Below are 24,840 nucleotides of genomic sequence, written 5' to 3'. Positions count from 1 at the left end.
CCCCCAAAGACGAAGGAAAAAAGAAAATCCAAAAAGAAACACGGTTGGTTACTCCATTTTCCTTCCATGGCCAAGTTCTCCTTCGCCGACGCCGACGCCGACGAAGACCCTCCTCCCGCCACCGCCGCTGCCGCCGGGTCCGACAAGAGGAAGCGGGACGGAAGCCCTGCCCCTGACGACGGGGCGGCTGGTGGAGGGCCGCCCCCCAAGGCCCGGAGACTGGAGGTCGCGGGCGGCGAGCGGGAGGAGAGGGCGGTGGCGGGGTGCGGCCGGGAGGTGGGGAGGGTCGGCGCCGGCGGGGATGGCGACGCGGTGGGGATCAGCATGCGGATCGACCCGGACCTGCTGGACTGCTCCATCTGCTTCGAGCCCCTCTGCCCTCCCCTCTACCAGGTAAATTAAAATTGACCGGAGGAAGGATGTTGCTCTGCCAGATTATCCATGCTGCTGCTGCTGCTGCTGCCTAATTATCGATTGGAATTCGCTAATTAAGCTGGCATCGCTTCTGTTGAGCTAATTGAGAAAATCCATAGCCATGGCAAGAGGGGATAAGAGATGATGATAGGCAGCGAAGCAGTTGGGTAACTGCACAATTACTATCATCTACTGTTCCTCAGGACACCGGACCACAAACCAGTTTTTTGAATGCATTCTTGAGTCAATGTCCCCATTACTCCTGTCAACTGAATCAGTTGAACTGATCTGACACCCACACAGCGTCGTGTTCCTAATTTGTCTTGGCCATACCCAGACACAGATCTCTGCATATGGAAGGAGAACTAATTTTGGGATTCAGGGTACTCTGCTTTCCCTTTGGTTAGTTGCTCTGTTTCATTCTGATTTCCCTTTGGTTAGCTGCTCTGTTTCATTTCCTTCTGAAGCAGTTTCTATCTTTTAGGTTCTAGGACCTCTTAAGTAAGGTGGCCAGTGTAAAACTGTCAAGCAAATAACAAACAAAGATCACACTGCTCTATATACTCCCTCCGTCCCATAATGTAAGACGTTATTATATCCAATATACTCACATATTGGATGTAATAACATCTTACATTATGGAATGGAGGGAGTAGTTTAAGCCTCACGGTCTATTGTTTCTCTCTGAATTGCTTCCTTGCCGAGCGGTGCCTTTTCCTCCATTATAGGTACCTGGGTTTGTTCTGAAGGTCATTACATGTTTCAGTTGATAAGTTACTAACGAAGAGACAAACCTCGTAAACTGTATCAGTTTAGATGGAACACCACAGCTTATAAGCACACAGAGGACTCATCTGTACTGCTAGATAGCGCTATGCTGCTAAAACCATCATGGAGCATCACTGCCCAAGGGCATCTGATAGAAATCCTGAGCAAAAACTATTCCATGGCTGGTTCTAAACACATACTGATGCGCTTACAGTTTACTCTTCTGAACATATACAGTCAACTTCAGAAAGCTAAAAACCATGTGATCCATATAATTTGTTGGCGTATATTTAAGGCACGAATTAAGCTGCAAAGGCAGAGTGGACACACTTCTTTCGAGAAGACTAACCTTTTGTTATAAGAGGCAAGATATCTATTGCATGATCACAGCTTGTTTTGTGTATTTTCCAGTGCCAAAATGGCCATGTAGCATGCTTGTCCTGCTGGTCCAGGCTCAGCAACAAGTGTCATGTTTGTTCTCATGATGCGATCTTTGCACGGAACATTGCACTGGAGAAGATTGTTGAGTCAATCAAGTCCTCATGTGCATATGCCAAGTGGGGCTGTTGCGAGTTGGTCAGCTACACGCAAAGAAACAGTCATGAAGAATCTTGCCTCTTTGCTCCTTTGATGTGCCCTATTCCTGGATGTGGATACAGAGGCTTTACAGGATGTTGGTCAGGCCACTTCCTCGTCGACCACCACAGTGCCGATTTCTTGCACTTTGCTTACGGCCAGTCATTTGAAGTGAATTTGGAGGCGTCCCTGCCTTTCCTTGTTCTTCTCGGAGAGGACGATCACCTTTTCTTGCTCCTGAACAAGAACATGACACCCTTTGGGCATGCCTTTTCCGTGGTTTGCCTCAGGACAGGTGATTTGAACTGGAAGTTCTCCTACGAAATTGAAGCGGCCAGTACGAGAAACCCTGAAAACTGTCTGCAACTCAAGGCCTCTGTCACAAATGCAAAGGAGTGGGCAGGTCTGCACCCTACAAAAGCTTTCCTTTTGGTCCCATATGATTTCTGCAGTTCTACTAACCTAAATCTGAATGTCTCTGTTGGGAGGTCTGTTTCTGTATGATGTGAGCATGTCATGTTCTCTTCTATTCCCTGTGTTCACAAATGTAAATGTGTGTAGCACTGTAAAATTGTTTGTAAAGTAATTTCAGCATGTGCATGTAGATGTGAAGGCACTGGTTCCACCTGGAAATTACAACACTGTAAAGGCTAGTCTAAATTTATGGAAGCAAGAGTTTCACAGTTCATTTATTATATTCTCCAAACCCTTCTATACTACTCCCTCTGTAAACTAATGTAAGACGTTTGAACTGCAAAAGCGTCTTATATTAGTGTGTGTACAGAGGTAACACCTGCCATTTATCTCAGATAAGTAAGGATGATCAGCAGAACAAGTTTCCAGTAAAAATAATTCCTAGATGGCTGCCAGGTGATGAAAACAAATAGATCTCATTGATATTGTTTCAATAGCAACCTTAGTAGGCTCTGTTTGTTTGGGCTCTTGCTTATGGTTTTGTAGCTTTTCCACTGGCGAAAAAGCCACAAAAGCTCCTAAACAGGGGATTTTTGCTTTGGCTTTTGGCTTATGAATAAATATTGTTATACGATTCTATAAGCCAAAAGCAGCTATTAGGAGTTTTCATGTGAATGAGTGGAATGAGTTCAATATGCTGTTCGTTTTCATGTGAATGAGTGGAATGAGTTCCTGAACAAGAAGCCAGTTTCTCAATCGAGCATCCATAGTTCTTGGAAGCCACCACTGTCAGATTTTGTTAAAATTAATATTGATGGAGCTTTTTCAGAACACAATGGATACAGTGGATGGGGATTAATATGCATAGATGCCTCCCATGAAGCCCTTTTTGCTGCAGCGGGCTCATCCCAATCAATTTCCAATGCTTTACACTCTGAGACAGTGGCCCTTTGCACTGCTGTTAACTGGGCTGTTCAAATGGGAGTGGGAAGAGTACAGTTTGAGACTGATTGTCTAGTGCTACAACAAGCTGTGTCATCGGATATGTACGACCTGTCTTCCCTTGGCCAAATGTTCAAAGAGCTTAAGGTGAATCTTGCCACACAATTTATTCAGGCTATGGTTCTACACATGTCAAGTGTTTGTAACAAGCCAGCGCATGTGCTGGCTGCTATTGGTGCGGGTTTAGTTGCAGGAGAGTCTAACCAGTGGTTCTCTAACTATCCTGATGATGTAACCCGTGCTGTAACCGGCGGTTTAGCCGTGTCTTAATGGAATACGAGTGTTTCATCTAAAAAAAAGCAGCTATTAGGAGCTTTTTTGGCATTTTTGCTGAAGTGAAAAAGCTGCAAAAGCAGAAGCAAAAGCCCAAACAAACAGGATCTAAAGCTAATTGCTCAAATCAAAAGAGGTGTCATTCTGATCAAAAGAGGATCCGAGAGTGGTTGGAGTGAGGAGTTTGTAATACGTGGTGGGGCTCTATATATGCTTCAAAAGGCTGTTGACCAGTGAGTAGTTTACGGTTTACCAAAGCTGACTACCCACCGGTTTTTTATAGACACCGAATGTTACTACGGTTTGGTGTTAATGAAGGGCAATGGTACAAAGAGATTCAAGCCGAGATGGTTATGTGAAGAAGCCGTAGAAGAAATGGTTAAGACTGCCCGGGAGAAAGCTTGTGTGGCTGCATCAGCGCCATGTTTTGCAGCCCGCTTTGCCGAGGTTCATGCATCCTTTGCATGATTGGGGCATGCCAATTTTGAAAACCCCGGCCCGGGAAAGAGGATTTGAGAACTATAGCTAGAGGTTGAAGATCCCATGTGTGGCTGCATGTCCAATGAAGCATTAGAAAGAAATTCAACTAATCTTGGAGAACATGTGGGAGTAGGTGGAACTCATCTAGGCCCAACGAGGCAGGATAAACTGAAATTGGATAGAGGGGACATTTGCGTTCGAATCATGCTAAGGATTACTTCTCAGTTCTCTTTTCTGGTGGGCAAACTGAACGTCTGGAGGTATTTAGCAAAGTGATATTCCTTGGTTTACACAACATGTGAATGATATGTTGTTGGATCCTTTCTCCCTGAAGGGTTTAAAAAAAAGCATTATTCGGTATAGGGGATTTTAAGGCTCCTTCGCCCCGATGCCCCTCATGCTATTTTTGTAAATGGTTTTGGCACATAACTGGGATGAGCTTACTAAAGAGGTGTCACAAGCGGTTAATGACGCATGTTTCCTAATGATTGGGACATGAGTACTACTGTTGTGATTCTTGAAATACTCCCTCTGTTCCTAAATATAAGTCTTTTTGGAGATTTCAATATGAACTACATACAGAGCAGAATGAATGAATCTACACTTTAAACTAGTCTATATACATCCGTATATAGTTCATATTGGAATCTCTAGAAAGACTTATATTTAGACTGGAGGGAGTAGAATCTAGAGACTAGCTGTGACTTATTCATACCTATAAGCCTTTGTAATGTATCATATGAGGTAATTTCCAAGACCAGGGCCGTATCCCGGAAATCTAGGCCCCGGAGCAAGATCACAATTTAGGCCCCGTTGTATAATAAAGCCAATAAAAAATATTTTTATTAATCACTGTATATTTGTGGTAGTAGTATAGATTTTTTTAGCAATGTGGTAGTAGTAGTACAGTGTTTCAAAGGATTACATCACACCAAAAGAAAAACTTTGAGCTATTAGGATACCAGAGGGTGCACGGACAAGAGAAAGAACGATGTAAAGTTAATTTCCAGGGAATTAATTCGGGGGTTTGATTTGCCACTGAACACTGAGGTCTCAAGGAAGACAGAGAAGAGCACTGTAGAACTTGATAAGTAATCTGCTTCAGGAGTTCTCCTTGCGTTATGCAGAGAGATAGGTTTGGTTGTGGGGCCTCGGTCGGTGGTGGTTCCACGGTTGATTGCTATTTTTTTCTCTTTACAATTTCATTTCACAGTTCATTAGTTTGCGATCCACTTATTATTAGTACGTGCTTAGCAAAATTAGGGGCCTCATAGTTTTGCGGGCCCTGTGCGGCTGCTCCGGTTGCACATGCAGAGATACGGCCCTGTCCAAGACGCTTGCTAACATACTGAAGAACATAGCCCGGGAAACAACTCAAAGTAGCTGGTTTAGTGCTGAGGAGGATTATTGCCGGCAGCATCCTGGTAGCATATGCGTGCTAACATAGAATTGAGAAGAAAGTTAGAAGAAAGATGGCCTTTGTGTAGAAGATTATATTTGCCTGGTAGCATATGCGTGCTAACATACTGAATAACACGTCGTTCTATTTGCTACTATAAAATTGTACACTGTTTTAACTGTAGAAGGAATCTAGTGAATCAAATAATAATAATAATAATAATATCGTACAGTACTTATCTTGCACTATAGCTTGTCCTCTAAAATTCAATGTATATAAGGGACCTAGCAATATTTTCTTTAAGACCGTGTTTAGGCCATTCGCTCTGTTGGTCTCCCGGTAGATTGGAGCCGAACTAGTGTACGTGTGTGCCAAATTGCCCGGAGCCAGACTTAAAGAGGTCGGCATAGGACAATGATAATGAAGGCGGGCGGAACCAACTGCAATGCCATGGACCAGCGGTTGTAGCAAAACGTCCACGCCCACGCCCACCATTGGAAAAAGACGTCCACGCACCGGAATCAATGCCAACCAAATATCCAATGGAGCAAGTTTTCCAACATCGCCACACAGGAGTACGTACAGGACACTGCATCATCATCTACCAACGTGCGGCCGGCCGGCCGGCCATTCATTCATCTCCCAACTGATCCTCCCAAGCTGGTCCTATTACTCCCTGCCTTTTTAGGTGTTTGATTTGATTAGCGAAAAATGTGTTTTTTTGCCAAACAATGTATACTTTAAAAAATGTGGGTTTCCTAGCAGTCCTCGAACTCGCTTTCCCTTCTTTCCTACACCCTTTGTTCTGCAGAACTGATGTATTTACGTTATATCATGGTAATGGAAAGTGGTAACCCCGGTCCAAAAAAAAAAGGATTCGTTGTCGAATGAAGTTTCTAAACAAACATTGCTATGACATGTTATATATGTTTTGCTAGTTAAATTGACGACCATTGTTCTCGCACCAGACTCATATTCCCATCGAAGGGGCCGAGGGACTATATGAGACGGTTGTGCAACCAATATCACCAATGCTGTTTTTACTCCAAAGAGGTGGACTCCTAGCTAAGCTATGTTCTGTTTGCGAGATTAGTCATTTCTTGGAAACTTGGACAAATCAGATAGATAGATAAATAGATAGATAGATAGATAGATAGATGCCTCTTCTGGTTAGTGTTTGCGGCAATGATCTGGACCTTTTGGACACGTAACAAGATGGTTATTGAGCAGGTCTTCTTGTGACGGTCCTTTGGCTTCATATTTAAATTTCTAGAATTTTTGCAGCACTAGCGCCCGCTCGTTAAGCCGCAGGACTGAGATCGGTTAGGCGGCATGATGGATCCGCTGACTGCGGCAGATGCCGCCTTGCTCGGGCACCTAGCCACTGACCTGCCAGTCACTTGGCGCCCTTTTCTTCTTTTTAGTAGGGCATGTTTGTGTTCCTGTCCTGTATGTTTACTTTTCATACTTAAACTTGTTGTATGAATATGATAATTGCCTTACCTATAAAGCAAGGCGAAAGCCTATTTCAATACATCCATGAATTCCCTAGCTAGTCTCTTACTTCCCCATCCCCATCATTTTTACGTACGTAGAACGACAACATGTGGTTTAATATCGGCAGGCAACTAATGCCTACATTAATCCATATCTCCCAACCGATGATGTTTCCTTCATGTTTACTAAACAAAAGGAGTGGACCTAGGTAGATGATACGCCGCCTCTCTTGATGGCTCTTGTTCTGCCGTCGTCTTCCTATCTCATCCCATCAATGCCAATGTTGTGCAAGCAAGTGAAACGAACCATAATTCGCAAAAAAAGAAGAAGAGGTGAAACGAACCATGTGTTCTAATAAACAATGGAGCAGTAGATGGAATTAATAGGCGCCACGTACTACGTCTATGCTGTCCGTACGTACGTACCAGGAATTACTATGCCGGCCTCTTTAAGCCAGTCAGGTACGTAGCACTAAACGAAACAGGCAGGACATGTTTGAAAATCATTGTTCCAACTTTAATAACGTACACAAGAACTTGAAGGCATGATAAATCCTGTGCTAGTAGTACCACCCATCTGACTGTCGGGTTTTAAGACATAGTAGAGTACTAACATAATGATCTTCAAAATATTGTGTCCAAGTTCTTTGCCACAGGTTTTGTCGTATCGAGCCAAAATATACCACTGAATTATATGCTAACAGTGTAGGCCAATGTTTTGTTCTAACCAGAGAAAAATACGCTCTGCGTTTCGAAGGGATGGATTACGACCAGTGAAAAAAAATATAGCGCGCTAATAGCACGCTATAGCGTTTTAAGCAATGTCTCGCTAAATAAATCATTGTATAATATCTCGCTAATAGCATATTTTCAAGGCCACACTATTTTGTCATAGCGCACTATTTTTTCATTGATTGTGATGCTACTCTACCGTACTCCACCGATTAATTGTAGGAGTACCCTATAATTTCTAATGGTATAACTTTCATGATATATGATTTGTATTACATTGGTTCAATTGTACATGGGCCTTCTAAACCGAAAAGGAAGGAATATCGAACTTCTCTAGTTTTCTAAACCAGAGTTAGGACATCCTCACCCGCAAAAAAAAAGGATTTAGGACGTCCTACTGACAACTCATTCCTAAGTGTGTAGCAATAATATGAGCACTTCTGGTTGTCCACCTTAGCTATTACTACCTCCGTCCTGGTTTACTAGCCCTCTTCGTATTCTGGTTTATATTTTGACCATGCTTTTAACTAATAAAATATATGTTATGCGTAGAAAAAATAATATCATTGAAAACTACATTCAAATATGAATCCAACAATATAATTTTTGATGACATGCATTAACATTTTGCTAGTTAAATATGTGGTCAAATTTAACTCAAAATACTATGGGGACTAGTAAACTAGGACAGAGATAGTAATTTGATGGCTAGCAAACGTACTGCAACCCCAATAATAGCCCTATTTGAAAATCTAGAGTACTCCGACACAATATTTTGACTGCATGTGATTCCTCTTATGATCACTGAGTCTTTGTTTCGGTTGGACAGCGCATAAATGTTGCGCTCAAGTGCCTCAAATTAAGACACCCCTCTTCTACCTACAACACGAAAGACCCTTTTTTCTTAGCAAAAGAGGGGCCACCCCCTCCGATTTCATACAATGAAACCAACTGGTTCAACTGCCAAAACAACAGACTCCAAGACAAAACACCTTGATGGCCCGTGTATAAATATTGTGTACAGGAGCCTCTTTCCACTCACCTACACAAATCATCTCCTTCTTCCTCTCTCTCTCTCTCTCCCTGCTCTCCCTGCTCTCTCTCTCTCTCTTGCGCACACAAGAAAAAAAATCAAGATGGTTGACACACTGAGTGAAGAGAAGATCATTGGATACTTCAAGAACAAGAGCATCCTCATCACTGGATCAACAGGCTTTCTTGGAAAGAGTATGCATGCATGCACGCATAATGTTTATACAAACATATTACGCATGCATATACTATTTGTTGCAAATTCTAGAAGTTTTTTTTTTGCGTCAAGTTGATATGTGTTGTGCTCATCTGTTAATTAGTTCTACTGTTGGTGCATATGTGCAGTACTAGTGGAGAAGATACTGAGAGTTCAACCTGATGTAAAGAAGATCTATCTCCCGGTGCGAGCGGTGGATGCCGCGGCGGCGAAGGATCGGGTGGAGACTGAGGTAGTGTTGTCCATCATGGTTCTTCATGATCTAGACCTCTACTGCTCTCATGATTCTTTTGATCCCTTTGCTTGAGTGTTGGTACTGAATAATTTATTTTCTATGTGCCCAGGTGGTAGGGAAGGAGTTGTTCGGGCTTCTGAGGGAGAAGCACGGGGACTGGTTTCAATCTTTCATCTGTGAAAAGATCGTCCCATTGGCCGGAGATGTGATGCGTGAGGACTTCGGCGTCGACAGCGAGACCCTGAGGGAGCTCCGGGTGACCCAGGAGCTCGATGTCATCGTTAATGGCGCCGCCACCACCAACTTCTACGAAAGGTGCGTCGTCGTCAACTGATTGTTTTGTCCAAGAAAGGAAAAAAAATCAGCAGAGAACTTGAGTAGGTGCAGCAAGAGTACGGAGTGGAATTGTGTGCGTGCAGGTATGATGTGGCCCTGGACGTGAACGTGATGGGAGTGAAGCATATGTGCAACTTCGCCAAGAAGTGCCCCAATCTCAAGGTGCTCCTCCATGTCTCCACGGGTACGTACACCAACTCTACAAATTACCATCATGGACTATGAACTTGGATGCTTCTGGGGAAAACAAAAATAAAGTTCTTGGATGTAATTAAAGTACACCTAGATTTGATTTACAAATCAAGTTAATGAATTCATACATGAGTTGGTGCAGCTTATGTTGCGGGTGAGAAGCAAGGACTCGTGCAAGAGAGACCATTCAAGAATGGCGAGACGCTGCTCGAGGGGACCCACCTCGATATCGACACCGAGCTGAAACTGGGCAAGGACCTGAAAAAGCAGCTTGAGGCCGACGCCGACTCGTCGCCCAAGTCCCAAAGGAAGGCCATGAAGGACCTTGGCATCACCAGGGCCCGGCACTTCGGGTGGCCGAACACATACGTGTTCACCAAGTCGATGGGGGAGATGGTGCTGGGCCAGTTGAAGTGTGATCTCCCTGTTGTCATCGTCCGTCCCAGCATCATCACCAGTGTCCAGAACGACCCACTGCCCGGATGGATCGAAGGCACCAGGTTCGTTATATGCTTCTCTTTCCTTTCCCTGCCTCTAAATTTAAAGTGCAATCGTTTTAATCTGTTGCAAATGCAAGTAAATAAAGGATGTTTGTTCAATGTAAAAATGTAAATTGCAGGACGATCGACACGATCGTGATCGGCTATGCGAAGCAGAACCTGACATACTTCTTGGCGGACCTCAACCTCACCATGGATGTGGTAAGCAACGTTGCACTATGCATGCAGTTAATTAACATATATTCCAGGCATGCAATGGTTGGTTGTCAGTCCAGGAATCCATACAGTAAGATATGGATTTCAACGACGGCGGTGAATGCAATCGTGTGGTTGGGTATATGTTGGTGCAGATGCCGGGCGACATGGTGGTGAATGCGATGATGGCTGCCATCGTGGCGCACAGCTCGTCCTCATTGGAGAAGACACAGTCACATCCCGAGCCACACGCACCGGCGGTGTACCACGTGAGCTCGTCGCGGCGTAACCCGACGCCGTACAATGTGCTGCACGAGGCTGGGTTTCGGTACTTCACGGAGCACCCTCGGGTGGGCCCTGACGGCCGCACGGTGCGCACCCATAAGATGACATTCCTCAGCAGCATGGCTTCCTTCCACCTCTTTATGATGCTCAGGTACCGCCTCCTCCTTGAGCTCCTCCACCTGCTCTCCGTCCTCTGTTGTGGCCTCTTCGGCCTCGACACCCTCTACCACGACCAAGCACGCAAGTACAGGTTAGTCGGTTTAAATCTTTTGCGGATGGCATTTTGATAACAAATATTTCCGGACGGAAGGAGTATCTTCTTGATGGCGCGGCATATATGATGACACGGCCTTTATTGTTATATTGTTGTAGGTTCGTGATGCACCTGGTGGATCTGTATGGGCCCTTCGCGCTGTTCAAGGGCTGCTTCGATGACGTCAACCTAAACAAGCTCAGGCTCGCCATGACCAGCAACCATGGAAGCCTCTTCAATTTCGACCCCAGGACCATTGACTGGGACGATTACTTCTACAGCGTCCACATCCCCGGGGTCCTAAAGCACATGCTCAACTGAAATATCCATGCACCGAAAATTTAGGCGTTGCCTTAATAATTAAATAATCGTACGTTGTAAGAAATATCCTCCCAAATTGGGTTCTAACCGTTAAATAATCTGTGTGAAAGAGGGAAATGTGTCTGTCGCTTGATAGTGCAGGCATCAACTTGCATATGCTTCTTGAAGAACAAGGAATGCTACATCATGTAGTTTCGTTCTGGCTCGTGCTGTATTGCCAATTATGACTAGTATTGGTTGATAACAATTTCTTGTTCAGTCACATATTGTACCTTGACTAGTATTGATTGTTAATTATAATTTCTTTTCAAGAGAAATAAATGTAGTGCTCCAAGATTTGTGAATTATGCATAATCTTTTCAAGCGCTTCTCAGTTCAAAACGAATAAGCCAATCGATTAATATTTGTGTATTAGACTTTGTTTAAATTGACGCATCTCCAGAATTAAAATCACGATCGACCGCATCCATGAACCAGGTCACTATGCATACACATATCACCAAAACGTTCTACCATGCATGGGAAAATGTTTTTCATTCAATTTTTCTACTAATATTCAATAAATAGTGTTACAACTATGCATAATCAAATATAATAATTCATGTATTTTAAGTTTAGTTCTCATGTTATCAAGTCAAAATTTTATCAAACAATTCCAGCAGCAATGCATGGGGCCTCCTCTATTTTATATTGCACAAAAGTCAGACAGAACTCCTTCCGGTTTGGGTGTTCGGCTGGGCTGGCAAGCCTTCCGTCAGTCCTAGCCCAATAGCGAGTTCGAGCACTCAGGTTTGCTGCCAATACTCCAGTTAATTCCGTAAATTTTGCTCAAAAAAAAGTAAATTCCGCAAATATAGTATTAGATAAGTACTAGTACGTATAATTCTAATACTTGGTAAATACAGTATAAAATAATAGTACACTTTTGTTTCAGTAAATATCAATCTGTTTCAGTAAATGCCGTACTAATCAAAGTTGACACGAATTTTAATTTGGCTAGACAATTTCACGTCAAGAAATCACAATAAATTGGTTCAGTAACCCAGCGGTCAGGGCCGCACACTCAAGCTGTACTCAGCATACAAGATAGGAAAAGAACACTGCTTCACATCACTCGATACATTTGGAGTAACGTTTATTATTCTGAAAAAAGAAATCAGAGGATAAACACATATTCTTGTGCCGTGTTCAGGAAGTCTCGCTAGCTGCCCAGCTAGACTGACCATTTTTGCAAGATCCTAGTTGATGGTAAACAAGAGAATTACATATTAGCTTCCCCTAGGTCCCAGTTGAAGAGTTTAATTCATCTGCCATAGCAGTGTTCTGGAAATCTGTCGAGCCAAGATCGGTGATGCGATACTTAATTCAGTTGCATGGTCCAGCCCATCCGATCCTCTGTGTGACCCATCTGGAGGCTTGTCAGCGAGGTGTATAGCTGCTGTGACACCACGCCGACTCCTTGGTTGCCATCGTATTCTACCCTGAAAAGTAGAAGAAAATGCATGGTGGTCTGAGTTCTAGTAGTACATGGCTTATTTGTCGGTGTTTGAACAGCCAAATTAAACGCCATAAAAATTGACAGTTCCAAGGCAGAGCAGAAGCTTCACCTTTTCCCCTTATAGGTAATGCTCCCCACGGGTGAAACTACAACAGCTGTTCCTGTGCAGAAAACTTCGTCTGCATCAAGCAGTTCATCTACAGACACATGGCGTTCCTCCACCTTAAATGAAGCACATTGTGTTAACTAAGGCCATATAAAGCGAAGCATCATATAGTACTTCCGATCAACTGTTGATTTTTCGTGACCAACATTTACCTTGTAGCCTTTGCTCTCGGCAACTTCAATGATACTTTTCCTTGTGATACCAGGCAATATCGTTCCTTCTATTGCTGGAGTGGAAATAGCATTGCCCTGGTGCAAAAGACCATAGCAAATATAAGTAACATTTCTTCAGTCCTTAACTTGGTGAAATAATATTCTTCAAGAAGAACTTGACAGCATACTGATAAGAATAAAGCCAGGTATAAGTTCAGAATTAGAATGAGTAATCACTCGGTCCTCAAAAAAAAAAAGTAATTACTCCTTGCAAAAATAATGACCAATGTTCTATACAAGGAAGATGAGAGATAAACTAGATGGACCAAACTGTTTTTACATCTTTTTCTGACAGATCAATTCGGTTTGTATCTTAAAGGAATATTCATGTCACTTCCCTAGTTACTTGGAATCTCAGAAAAAGATAGGTCACATGAGGGTGATAAATCCTGTAATTTGGCTACTGAAACAAAGATTCATAGTAGCTTATCATCCACATTAGACTTGCTTAGTTTGTAGAGGGGGCAAAAGTTGTACATAACTAGGATGCTCCCACAGGATTCGGTCGCAAAAACTACTTTTAAATGCAGATACTGAAACAGATTTAAGAAAATAAGAACTGCCATGTGAAGATTCATACTTTCACAACGAAAATATTGCATGAAGAAACTTCTTCCAGATATTTGTTGTGAACGGCATCCAAATAGAGGACATCAGAATATCCTTTGTCCTTTGCAGTTCTCTGTGCTTTCAACACCTACATGGTGACGACAAGTTTATCAATTAAGTGATCATAGTTTCAGATTTAAAAGTCAAAACAATGTGGGCGTAGTTAACAATTCATTACAGAATCGACGGCTTCAATTTCAATATAGATTTGCCAACAATATCCTTTTACAACAATTTATAACGAGAAGGAGAAAAGAAAGATGTGCCGAGGATTTAGTTAGCACCATAGAAAACAGAGGTCTGTATAAATATCCAACACCTAGCAATCGTAAATGATAAAATAAGGGGTGTAAATGTTAGTACTGAAAAAAATCCCAGTCAACCACTAAGAGCAGCTATTACGTAATTTCCATCATTCTATTTTTTCTTTCGAAAGCTGTATATATTATGTTGTAGATGTACATTTTCATCATTTGCAGTACTACAATCATATTTCACCCACAGAAGTTTTGGGCACTGGGGAGAAGGCATCACGCGAATGCCAAAGCAAATGATGCCCAAAAAGGTTCTTTTTTCCTACAAAAGGATGCCAACAGAGGTCGAAAGAATGAAAAATAATGCCGATGTTAAAAGTTACCGAGGCATAGTTTCCAATAGTTTTCACGCCTCCAGTTCCACCAGGGGCCGCACGGTGAAAGTTATCTTCAATAATCAAGTTAATAGGAGCTAAACCTTCCTGTAGAATAAAGTTAACAGACTTAATCAATATCCAGGATGGTATAAATTTGGAAAAATGAAAACTATTCTGGATAGTAGATAGATCATGGGGGATGAGCCTGTACTTGTGCAAATATGCTTGTGGCATAATTACCATTCATCTATACTATATCATCAAGAAGATAAGAACGGTACTTGTGACTAGATGTTTGTTGAACTGAAAAACTCGGTACAAACCTTGAAATAATTTCCAACAGGGGAGACATAAATAAGGAAGGTGTACTCAGGAGCAGGTGCAAGACCAAGAATAGCCCCGCTTCCAATTAGTAGCGGCCTGATATACAAGGAACCTTTACCGGTAGGAGGCACCTAAAATTTACAGTAGTACATTAAAGAAGAAGTTAGGGGATCATAGGAATGTACAGAGGGCAATGAAATGAGCATGAGAAGACATAAAAATAACTTACCCATCTTTTATTTGCCAGAACAGTTTGCTTCACTGCATCCACAAATTGCTCAACAGTCGGTGCAGGCATGCACATCCTATCTGAACCATTTTTCATCCTTATGGCATTCTCCTCCGGACGGAATAATAGGACAGACCCATCAGTTTTCCTATATGCTTTTAGGCCCTCAAACAGTCCCTACATGCAAGAATAAAAATTGTTTAAGCACGTCTGATACCTTTAGGCCATCAAAGAGTACATATTTCAGTCAGAGATTATCATAGCTACTTGCTATGCCACCGCATATATGAAATAATGTCTTCCAAGTCCTCCGGTTAACAAACCTGTCCATAATTTAAGACTCCAGCAGACGGGCTTAGTGCTATGGGTCCAAAAGGCACGATTTCTCCACTGGAAAAGTTTCCATCTGTCCCGCATTTGGCCATGTACATAAAGTCGGTATCGACAAGGCCGAAGCCAAGGTTTTCCCAGTCCAGATCGACTATGTCAGGTGTTTCCCTGGTAAGAATCATACCGTCAGAACAAAGCAGCCGTCAGAAAGGACAGATGAATACTCATGAATCTAGTCCAAACAAAATAGTGTAGTACATAAATAATTGCATACATGTATTTGGCTGCTACAGAAGCCTGGCATCCTACTGTGGTATGGGCCTTGTGATGGAGAGTCGGCATCGAGTAACCGCGAGTCTGTATCTGCAACCAGGAGAATGTAACCAAAGGACTGTCTGTGAGATGCCAAGGATGGTGACAAGAAGTAAAACCACCTGAACTGCCCCCCTCTGCAGATTTACAAGGAAACACAAAACCAAGCCGGGAAAACGACATTTTGAGTAAGACATTTACAGCTAGTTCTGTAAGTCAAGCAGCAGATGACAAAAAAAGTCAAGCATAATGGTTATCCAGCAGGACCATACAAACAAATGATATGCATTGTTCAAGAAATGATCAGTGCTATCCTAGTTGGCCGCTCATTCTGCCAGATTCAGTCACCCACTGCCTTGAACATTGGACATGTCAAGAAAATGGCCAGTCAAGCTCGCATTTACAGATTGGACAAGGCATCGCAATGCTACCTAGAGCGATCCAAAACAAGCAGCTGATATATAGCCCCACGCATTACGATCCTGAGAGGGATGAAGCAGCTACCTGAAGCGAAAGGGGGCAGGGCAGCGGCGGCGAGAGCGAGGGCCGCGGCCGCCGCCCGGCGACGGCGAGCGAGGGGCCGGCCGGGCCGCGGGAGGAGGCGAGGCCGAGCTCCATTTCCGCGCGCGGGGGCCGAGACCGAGGTGGCGAAGGCGGGCAAGATGCCGAGCGGCGAGGCGAATAATGCGGCGGCGGCGGCGGCGGTCAATGGGTGGCGGGCGGTCAAGCCGCCGCTCGGATGGAGAAGCTAGCAGGAGCAGCGGCCCTCCGCGTACGGACAGAACGCCCACGCTGACTACCGGGTCCCGCGCAATGCGGTGTTGACGCAGGGCCCATTGGTCAGTAGCAGTTCTACACGGTCACCTGGTGTGCAACGAGTCAGCGTGCAGCGTCCCACGCAGAATTTTTTTTGTCTGTTCCGTTCCGCTGACATGTATGGCACCCCGTCCCTACCATGTTCGTACGCAAGTGGAGTAATAATAATGAAATACAGGGAGACACCACGCAAAAAAAAATACAAATTTCAGGGAGACAAATCAGTATGTACTAACAAAAAAGCCGGTGCGGTGCAACGGGAGAGAAAACATAACACACGCTCTTAACTCAACAACCATCACTCAAGACCACAATAGGTCCATCTCCTTTATTTATGCGGGGCATCATATTTGTGTTGCCACTTATCCTCCTTCTCACTCTCGCCGGCGATGGCCTCGGTGTTCACACAAAACAACAAAAAACGTGTGTTGAATATGGTTAATCCTAAGGGTCTCTCTCTCCCTCTCTCTCTCTCTCGTTCGCTTTCTTTCACTCTCGCGATGAGAAATCTGTTGTTTTTCCTTGCGACATTTTTCAGAGGTATGCATGTGTTACCAAAAAAAATTTCCGTATATGGTCATAGTGGGGTGTTTATTTGCAATCCGGATCGCTGCCGGTATGGAAAAAAAATCTTGCGCTATAAATTATAAGTTTACTTCCATAACAATATTTTAAAAATATTTAACAGGTAAAATTAGCATCATATTTAGACTCCACACATTTTTCTAATAAAATTTCATATATAATATGTTAAAATCGAAGTTACGGTTTAAAAGATACAGATAATTTAGAAAATCATTTGGTTTGACTCAAATATATTCCAAAATAATATTTAAAAATACTTACCGGGTAAAAATAATCTCATATTCATATTCTACATATTTTTTAATCAAATTTCATATATAACATGTTTAAATCGGAGTAACGGTTTAAAAGATATGGATGATTTTTAAAAGCATTTGTTTGACTTAAATATGATCCGCGGATGAATTACCTAAAATATCAAGGGGGGTTTCGAAAAATGTAAAATAATGGTTCGGGTGTGACTTAAATCCGGACAGCGGGTTGATTTCAGGAAAAGACAGGGACTTTTGTGTAAAACACGAAAATACAATTCATTTTAACTTAAAACAGGACTGCGGGTTGAATTTTCTGAAATAAATAGACTTTTTTGAAAAATGCCATGACGGACGAAAAAAACCCAATTTGCTTTATTATTAGGTAAAGATAAAGATATATACTGATCCGCCCAGCGCAAAAAAAAAAGGAAAAAAGAAATTCCGCAAGATGATTCTTCTCATGGCTTTAGGGCCAGTTCATTTGCTAGCTTTGTTGGGCTTTCAGAATAAAGTGCCCCCTATCCAATTTATTCTAGAAGCTCAACAAATTTTCTTTTACTAGACTTTAAAAAAATTGGTTGGGCTTTTAAAGTAAGCTGGATAGGAGGCAGCTTTTTGCAGCTTATAATCTAGAAGCCATCAAAAGAACTGATCCTTAGTTCAGAACTATGGAAATGGAGGGAGTATTAAGCAAAAGTTATAACTTGTGGCATGTATGTAGATATCATAACCATGCAAACAACAACAACGACAACAACAACAAGATCGACGGCAGAAACAACAATCTTTTGTATGTGGCACACACGTAATTGGAGAGTACGTACCGTGTCGAGCCTACCGTGGATAGATAGCTATATGCTGATTGATGGATTTGAGTGATGGTCGATGCAAAGTCACTGGAAATCATAGGGGCTTTATATAGAGGGAGACATATGTATGGTAGATGCAATGGATGCTCATAGCAAGCCGTGTGAACAAAGGAAGCTAGGTAGTTGCTGGCCCTCGGTCAAGAGTATTTTTAGACTACGCGCAGGCATCTTGTCTTTGTGTGTGTTTGTACATTACTAATTCTAGTGATCAACATGCATGTGTTCAAGATCGATATCCGGTTAAATTAATGTGCTCTGTATTCTCATCTTTTTGTTAACTATTAACACACACACCTGTCACGTCCTCAGCGTGTAGTTTCATACGTACGTTACGCGGCATCAGTTCTTTTTCCCCTTTTTCTTTTAGACCGCCGACTAGTTCACGAGTCATAGAATACAAACATGCAACGTATATGCTCTGCCTTGCTCTACACAATCATGTAGAGCATATTATTTGGGGCCTACACCTGCTATATATATCCTATAAAAAGGAAATGATAACCATGCGACGTCGTGACAACGTGTATACGATGAGCAATCATCAAATAGCTAAGATGGATATATACCAATCCTTTTTTTTTTTGTATATGCACACACAACAGACTGACGGAAGATCATGGTCTTTGTAGTATACTCCCTCTGATCAAGGGGGAGGCGAGGCGGAGCTCCATTTCCGCGCGTGGGGACAAAGACCGACGTGGCGAAGGCGGGCAACAACAGACCGAGCGGCGAGGCGAATTCGGCGGTGTCGGCGGTGGTCAATGGGTAGCTAGCAGCAGCCCTCCACGTTCGGACAGAAGCCCACTCTGACAATCGGGTCCTGCGAAATGTGGTATTGATGTAGGTCTCACTGGTCAGTGGCCTGTGGACCCAATCGCCTGGTGTGCAACAAGTCAGCGTGCGTGTAGCGTCGCACCCAGAAGAAGAAAATGTCTGTGCCGCTGGCATGTAGGGCACCACACCCCTACCATGTACGCCAAGTAATTGATTAACTAGCCGATTAACTTACTGGTTAGTTTATTAATCCCCTACTCGTCAGCCAACCAAGCAATTATCAATTAACATTTCCCTCAACAATAGGAAATACCGATAATTTTGAGCATCTATATGTAGGAGTATATTAAGCAAAAGCTACATAAATGCTATAAGCACGCAAACAACAACAATCGTTTCGTATGCAGTATGCATGTAATTAGGAGTGTGTACCTCTCTCCGTGAAGGCAAAACAGTTAGCGGTCGTTGTTGTGCGCCGTGTCTACGCACTTGAGCCTATCACGGATAGAGATAGCTATTGATCTGCTGAATGATGGACTCACTTGAGTGATGGTCGATGCAAAATCCATGAAAAGCATAGAGGCTGGCTCTATATATAGATAAGAGAGGCATGGTCGATCGACGCACACAGCAAGCAAGCAGTGTGAACAAAGGAAGGAGACCATGCAATTGCAATGCATGCGTCCTCTAGCTAGCTAGCGGTCGGTCAAGAGTATTTTTAATAGTTGACGTACTACCGTCCTTTTGTAAAAGACAATATATTCTCTTCTTATTCCTCCTCTTCTTCTTGCATATCGACCATCCATGTGTTCAAGATCGATATCTGGTTAAAATAATGAGCTCTGTATTATTTTGCTAACTAACACACACACATACACACACACATACACACACACCTGTCACGACCTCACGCATGCAGTTTCGTACGTTACGCGGCGTCAGTTCTTCTTTCTCTATTTCTTTTGGACGCCCGGCTAGTTCATGAGTCATGGAAAACAAAAAACATGCATGGTATTGGTATATGCTCTGACTAGACCTGGCCATCCTCCAGACCAGGCCGGGCTTTGGGCCGGGCCTGACCAAGCCTGAGGTAGAAAACTCAGGCCTGAGCCCGGCTCAGCCCGGCTACCGGGCCTAGTTTTCAGGCCCGAGCCTGGCCCGTCACAGCAAAAAAACACCGGGCCTTGGGCCAGGCCTCTTTAATAAATGGCAAAAACAGCAGGCCCAAGCCCGGCCTGACCGATCTTTGAGCTCAAAACCTAGGCCCAGGCCCGGCCCGGGAGCAGCATCGGGCCGGGCGGCCCATGGCCAGGACTAGCTCTGACTTGCTCTACACAATAAAAGCATGGATATTATTTGGGGCCTATATCCTGTGAAAAAGGAAATGATAACCACGTACGCGACGGTCGTGAGAACGCGTACACAATGAGCAATCATCAAGTTGTTAAGATGGATCTAAACTAATCCAACCACAATGAGCAATCATTGAGTAGTTAAGATGGATCTAGACCCACGGAAGATCGTGGTCTTTTGTAAGTAAATGGCTTGACCTTACCAATGAGTGTTGTTGTAAATATATCCTGCAGCTCGGGTCCCTATGGCCTGGCATCGGATTCGATCACTCGTCGGTACCTACCTTACGCTAACCGGCCGCTTGACTTTTCCTTTGATTTTATTTTATTTATATATATGTATACCCAAGTATGTTAAAGTCAGAATACGCGTGCTCGATCCATCAGCAACTACTCTCACCAAGACCCACCTTGTGCGGTGGTCTTTGCAGAAAACAATTAACATGCATAATGACTTTGCAACACCATTGCAGGTATTACGATACTTCAGGACAACAGAATGTGCCACTAGAGTTTATTTTATTTTTTGGACACAATACAGACACATATGCTCATACACCCACCTCTATGAACGAACGCACGCACACTATCCTACCCCATGAGCACCACTGAGAGACTGAGCCGACATATCTTTTTGAGATTGGCAAAGTCGCCACAGACACCTTTGTAGTCGATTCCTCCCACTGAACTCACATCGTCGGACGGCGTAAAAGTTATCTAGGAAAATGCGACCACCCTCTTTTAACCAATTGCTTAGTTATCAGAATAAGTTGTTCGCCTTTCTTGGCTTTTTGTTGTTGAAAAAGTGGATTATGCCCATGGAAAACCCTAGCAAATCCGGGTGCATCAATATTTTACTGAAGGAATTGCCCACCCTAATTATTTTTTAAGAGCATGCAAATTGCGTTCTTTAGCTTCATATAGAAGTTAGAGGCTAAGGGGCTGTTTGGATTGTGACTATCTTTGCCATATATTGATTTTTGCCACACTTGCCTTAGTTGAGTTGCTCAAATTGTTAGCCACATTTTAGCTTGCCTAAGGGAATCTTGTCACACTTTTTGTGTCTATGACATGTGAAGTTCACTGCTCATAAAAAAAATACTTGCCTAAGGTTAGGCGTGGCAAAGTGTGACAAGGTGTGGCTGGGAATCAAACAGCCCTAAGATACCAATACGATGGACAACTTCCATCACAACACGGTGAGTAGCAAAATCAACACCAACTCCAACTTGAATGCACACAATATGGTCACACCCTACAAAAACACTTCAATTAAAATGTTCTTCAAGAAGACGTCTCGACCAACGCCGGTCACGTACGAAGAGCAACAACTTCAAAAGAACTATCTTTGCCAACGCACCAACCACCCACGAGCGCCTAAAAGAAAAGTTGGCAGTTTGGTGGGGCCACCATATTTTGCCAGCGGTCACCACTCGTGGCGCATAGGTTGATGTAGCGACCCAAATATTAGCATGACTCTGAAAGTTGGGCTTGATTCCAAACGTGAGTCCATGTCATCAGTCAACTCCCTACCCTCCTCCGAACTCATAGTTCATGAATTCTTAGCAAGTCCTAGCATCCCTGACATAACCCGACACCTCCCCGCAGCGTGGATTCAAAATCTTGCCGGCTCCGACAATGATGCAGAGCTCTAGTTGTGACATCAAGCATGGCTCACGGCGCCCTGCCGGAAGAGGCAGAGCCAGGATTTGTGAAAGCCTAAGGCTAGACCAATCGGCTATAAATAATGCCAAATACCACACACACGAATGCATCCTAGAAGAACACCACAAATTCACACTAAAAATAAAGATATGAATTCATTATTATCACAAAAGAACAAATTCCGTAGACATGTCATCAATTTAACAAAGTGCATCATTGCAAACGGGTAAAACAAAATCGAGTAAAGTAATACTACAGTTTAACATCAGCGTTCAGCAATTCATTGGTTTCAACTTCTTATTGTTTTAGACAGAGAGATTCATTGGTTTCCGGCTTTCCGCTGATGCAAAGGAACCAGAAGAAGAAATGGTGATACGTACAACGCTAGAGCCGGTTGTGGAGATGGAGCCGAACAGGACCTAGCTTGAAACCGACGAGGCGACGAGCATCAGGCGGAGCCGCGCAGCTCTGGAACTCTGGATCTGGCTTAGGAGAAACGCCTGGGGCGGCGCAGGAGACGAGCCAACAGGGATTCTTTCTGCTCGGCAGGCGCGTGATCGATGGTATCCATGCAATGCAGTGGGCGAAAGGATCGCAGCAGACCAACGTGGAGAGCTCAGCTGGGCTGAGAAAGTGAGACGATTTATGGGCTCAGCTGCTGAGGCCTGGGGCTGGGCTAGGCCTCTTTAAAAGCTACAGATATCCAAAATTTCTACTGGTCGTTATAACACCGGGTTGGGCCACGCCTGGGGCTTCTCCAAGGAACTGACTCTACTTTCTATTTTTTTTCTCAAAAAAAAAAGAATGCACTTTCTATTTCTTGTGGAGTGGCTTTTGTAAAAACAATTAGACCTTGCTCTGTAAGGGTTGGATCTTTTAATATACTCCCTCCGTTTCTTTTTACTCCACATATAAAATTCTTTTGAAGACAAACTAGATAAAGTTTGACCAAATTTATATAAAAAAATGAACATCTACAATACTAATTTTTTTACATGATAATAAAGCACAGAGTGCTTCTACCCATTCACCATGATCCAAATTAGCCTACAAGTTGGTGAGAATTACCCACCAATGCCACATGTAAGTGGCAAAAATGATTCGCTTTTTTCCTTCATAAATCAGCCGTTCCCGCTGGTTCAATACAAAGCTATTCTCTTATGTGTCACAAGTACATGCGCATCCCACCGACTAAACACTCCCTCTTCAACCTGCGAGACGCAGGTTTGATCCCATGTTCTCCTCCTTTTCCCTATCCCATGTTCTCCTCCTTTTCCCTCCCTTTTCTCTCTTTTGACAGCTGACCGTTTGGGCCGGCCCAACGTGGCCTTCAATTCTTTTTTTCCTTTCTTAAACTCGATTTTTCTTTCTTTTGGCTTTATTTCGGAACTCTGAATATTTCTATTACAAAAAACACTTATATTTAATCATGCTTTAAAGAAATGTTAAACTTCTCTAAAAAAATGTTTCCATTGTCTACAAAAAAATGGATAGTGTGTATGGAAAAAAATTAAGAAAATAATAATGCAAGTTTCCATTTTTTCGAAAAAAGTTAAGAATGCATTTAAAAAATGTTAAATGTGTATAATTGTTTTCCTGCTGAATAGAAAAAATATATAATGTGTATAGAACAAAGTAGACATAAAAAATCATAAGTTTTCAAAAGTATTAATCATGTATTTGGACAATGTTAAACACGTATATAAAAAATGATCATGATGTATACAAGAAATGTAGAATGTGTATAGAAAAAGTAGACATAAATAAACTATATGTTAAAAAAATATTGACCATGTAATTCGAAAATATTAAACGTATATATCTAAATGTTTCTGATGTATACAAAAATGTATAATGTTTATGGAGAATGTAAGTGTTAATTATGTATTATCAAAAGGTTAATCATGTATTTTCCAATTGTTAAACGTGTATATAAAAAGATGTTTCTGGTGTATACAAAAAGTGTACAATGTATATGAGCAAAGTAGACATAAAAAATTATAAGTTGTCAAAAATGTTAATTGTATATTTGGAAAATGTTAAATGTGTATATAAAAATTATTCTTGGTGTATTACAAAAATGTAGAAAGAAAACAGACAAAGACTATAAAATTGAAAAAGAAACACAAAAACAAAGAAAGCAAAAAACCCGTAAAATCCAAAAAATATATCAAAAAAGAAAGAAAACAACTGCGTAACGACAACAAATGCGTAAATATTTGTTGGGCATCATCAAGGAGTAACGACAACAAATGCGTAATGAGATACCTCCTCCAACTAGGTAGATATTTTTGTTGTCTAATAAATTAAAAACATCTTGACTTCACTTCAAAAATCATCCCAAATTTATGTTTTTGCGCAACACCACTTATCATGTTATTTGTCATGTGACATCGTGAAAGATTTCAAGGGATTTACTGGTGTCTCGAGAGTGTGAATGAGGGCTGACTTGTTCTCCCCCGTCGCAACGCATGGGCATATTTGCTAGTGATATAGTATGTGAATACATTTCATGATGCATCTGATAATATTGATTTCATATTACGAGTGTTGATAATTTTTTAATATAAATTAGTCAAACTTTACAAATCTTGATTTTTACCAAATTTTATATGCAAACTAAAAAGAAATGGAGGAAGTATATAAATGGCCATTGACCTTCACAAAAAAAATCCAGAAGTTTGTTTTCTATTCTAAAATTTAATACAACTTATATTTTAAAATACAGAAAGTAAGAAATCACTGATATAGAGGTACTTCTTGCAAAGGCCACCCTGCCTTCTCAGGTTGCGACAAATGACACACAGTGCGTCACTTAGGAGTTATCCTTTTCTCATAGATTCATTATTTCAAAACATTTTATTCTTGAATTGTGCGTCCAAATCGTGAACCGTTTTCGCTATTGGATTTCTCGTGTCGAGATCTTCAAAACTAGATCCCGTGTTAATAGGTTACGACAAACTTTTTTACCATGTTCTATTCAAGAAAACCGAAACAAAAAACGAGCCAGAAGCACTATTCTTTTCACCTTTCCCCTTTCCAACGGTAAGAAAATCAGAAGCAATAATCGCAGAAGCAAATATGTGCCTCAACG

The 24,840-nt window shown here is 42.3% G+C and overlaps 3 protein-coding genes across 6 annotated transcripts; 2 read left to right on the top strand and 1 right to left on the bottom strand.

The window, feature by feature from the left end:
• Positions 1 to 2,446, top strand: LOC125511507 (E3 ubiquitin-protein ligase SINA-like 10). 2 transcript variants are annotated; one of them, XM_048676893.1, is made up of 2 exons: positions 1 to 393; positions 1,573 to 2,446. In XM_048676893.1, exons 1-2 carry the CDS (start codon positions 67 to 69, stop codon positions 2,260 to 2,262), a joined length of 1,017 nt encoding a protein of 338 aa, XP_048532850.1. In that variant the 5' UTR covers positions 1 to 66; the 3' UTR covers positions 2,263 to 2,446. The 2 variants fall into 2 exon arrangements, with proteins under 2 accessions (XP_048532850.1, XP_048532851.1); XM_048676894.2 differs by having other exon boundaries at positions 5 to 393; positions 1,594 to 2,446.
• Positions 2,447 to 8,604: 6,158 nt separating this feature from the next.
• LOC125511506 (fatty acyl-CoA reductase 1) lies at positions 8,605 to 11,367 on the top strand. Its single transcript, XM_048676892.2, has 8 exons — positions 8,605 to 8,781; positions 8,932 to 9,035; positions 9,148 to 9,353; positions 9,458 to 9,558; positions 9,709 to 10,066; positions 10,186 to 10,267; positions 10,417 to 10,796; positions 10,919 to 11,367. The coding sequence occupies exons 1-8, from the start codon at positions 8,691 to 8,693 to the stop codon at positions 11,118 to 11,120; spliced, it is 1,524 nt and encodes a 507-aa protein (XP_048532849.2). The 5' UTR covers positions 8,605 to 8,690; the 3' UTR covers positions 11,121 to 11,367.
• Positions 11,368 to 12,131: 764 nt separating this feature from the next.
• LOC125511504 (branched-chain amino acid aminotransferase 2, chloroplastic) lies at positions 12,132 to 19,305 on the bottom strand. 3 transcript variants are annotated; one of them, XM_048676891.2, is made up of 10 exons: positions 19,162 to 19,305; positions 15,394 to 15,482; positions 15,113 to 15,287; positions 14,790 to 14,966; positions 14,560 to 14,691; positions 14,243 to 14,341; positions 13,577 to 13,693; positions 12,937 to 13,032; positions 12,728 to 12,840; positions 12,132 to 12,601 (listed from the first exon to the last, which is right to left on the bottom strand). In XM_048676891.2, the coding sequence occupies exons 2-10, from the start codon at positions 15,459 to 15,461 to the stop codon at positions 12,481 to 12,483; spliced, it is 1,098 nt and encodes a 365-aa protein (XP_048532848.1). In that variant the 5' UTR covers positions 15,462 to 15,482; positions 19,162 to 19,305; the 3' UTR covers positions 12,132 to 12,480. The 3 variants fall into 3 exon arrangements, with proteins under 3 accessions (XP_048532848.1, XP_048532847.1, XP_048532846.1); XM_048676890.2 differs by lacking the exon at positions 19,162 to 19,305 and adding an exon at positions 17,911 to 17,983; XM_048676889.2 differs by lacking the exon at positions 19,162 to 19,305 and adding an exon at positions 15,936 to 16,243.
• Between the last annotated feature and the right edge of the window lie 5,535 nt (positions 19,306 to 24,840).

This window comes from Triticum urartu, chromosome 5A (genome assembly GCF_056163025.1).
Source record: "Triticum urartu cultivar PI428250 chromosome 5A, HENAU_Tu73, whole genome shotgun sequence".
Taxonomy (NCBI): domain Eukaryota; kingdom Viridiplantae; phylum Streptophyta; class Magnoliopsida; order Poales; family Poaceae; genus Triticum; species Triticum urartu.
The sequence above is the reverse complement of the archived record's forward strand: the minus strand, read 5'-3'. Positions and strand labels throughout refer to the sequence as shown.

Bases quoted from the DNA above. Each gene is read 5' to 3' on its own strand.
- LOC125511504 (XM_048676889.2), bottom strand. From the start codon at position 16,049: ATGGAGCTCGGCCTCGCCTCCTCCCGCGGCCCGGCCGGCCCCTCGCTC. The intron at 14,967-15,112 runs GTTTGTTAACCG...TCTTGCATGTAG, and splicing joins GAGTCTTAAATTATGGACAG to GGACTGTTTGAGGGCCTAAA. The intron at 14,342-14,559 runs GTTTGTACCGAG...TTTATTCTACAG, and splicing joins CTGTTGGAAATTATTTCAAG to GAAGGTTTAGCTCCTATTAA.
- LOC125511507 (XM_048676893.1), top strand. From the start codon at position 67: ATGGCCAAGTTCTCCTTCGCCGACGCCGACGCCGACGAAGACCCTCCT. The intron at 394-1,572 runs GTAAATTAAAAT...GCATGATCACAG, and splicing joins TCTGCCCTCCCCTCTACCAG to CTTGTTTTGTGTATTTTCCA.
- LOC125511506 (XM_048676892.2), top strand. From the start codon at position 8,691: ATGGTTGACACACTGAGTGAAGAGAAGATCATTGGATACTTCAAGAAC. The intron at 8,782-8,931 runs GTATGCATGCAT...GCATATGTGCAG, and splicing joins AACAGGCTTTCTTGGAAAGA to TACTAGTGGAGAAGATACTG. The intron at 9,036-9,147 runs GTAGTGTTGTCC...CTATGTGCCCAG, and splicing joins AGGATCGGGTGGAGACTGAG to GTGGTAGGGAAGGAGTTGTT.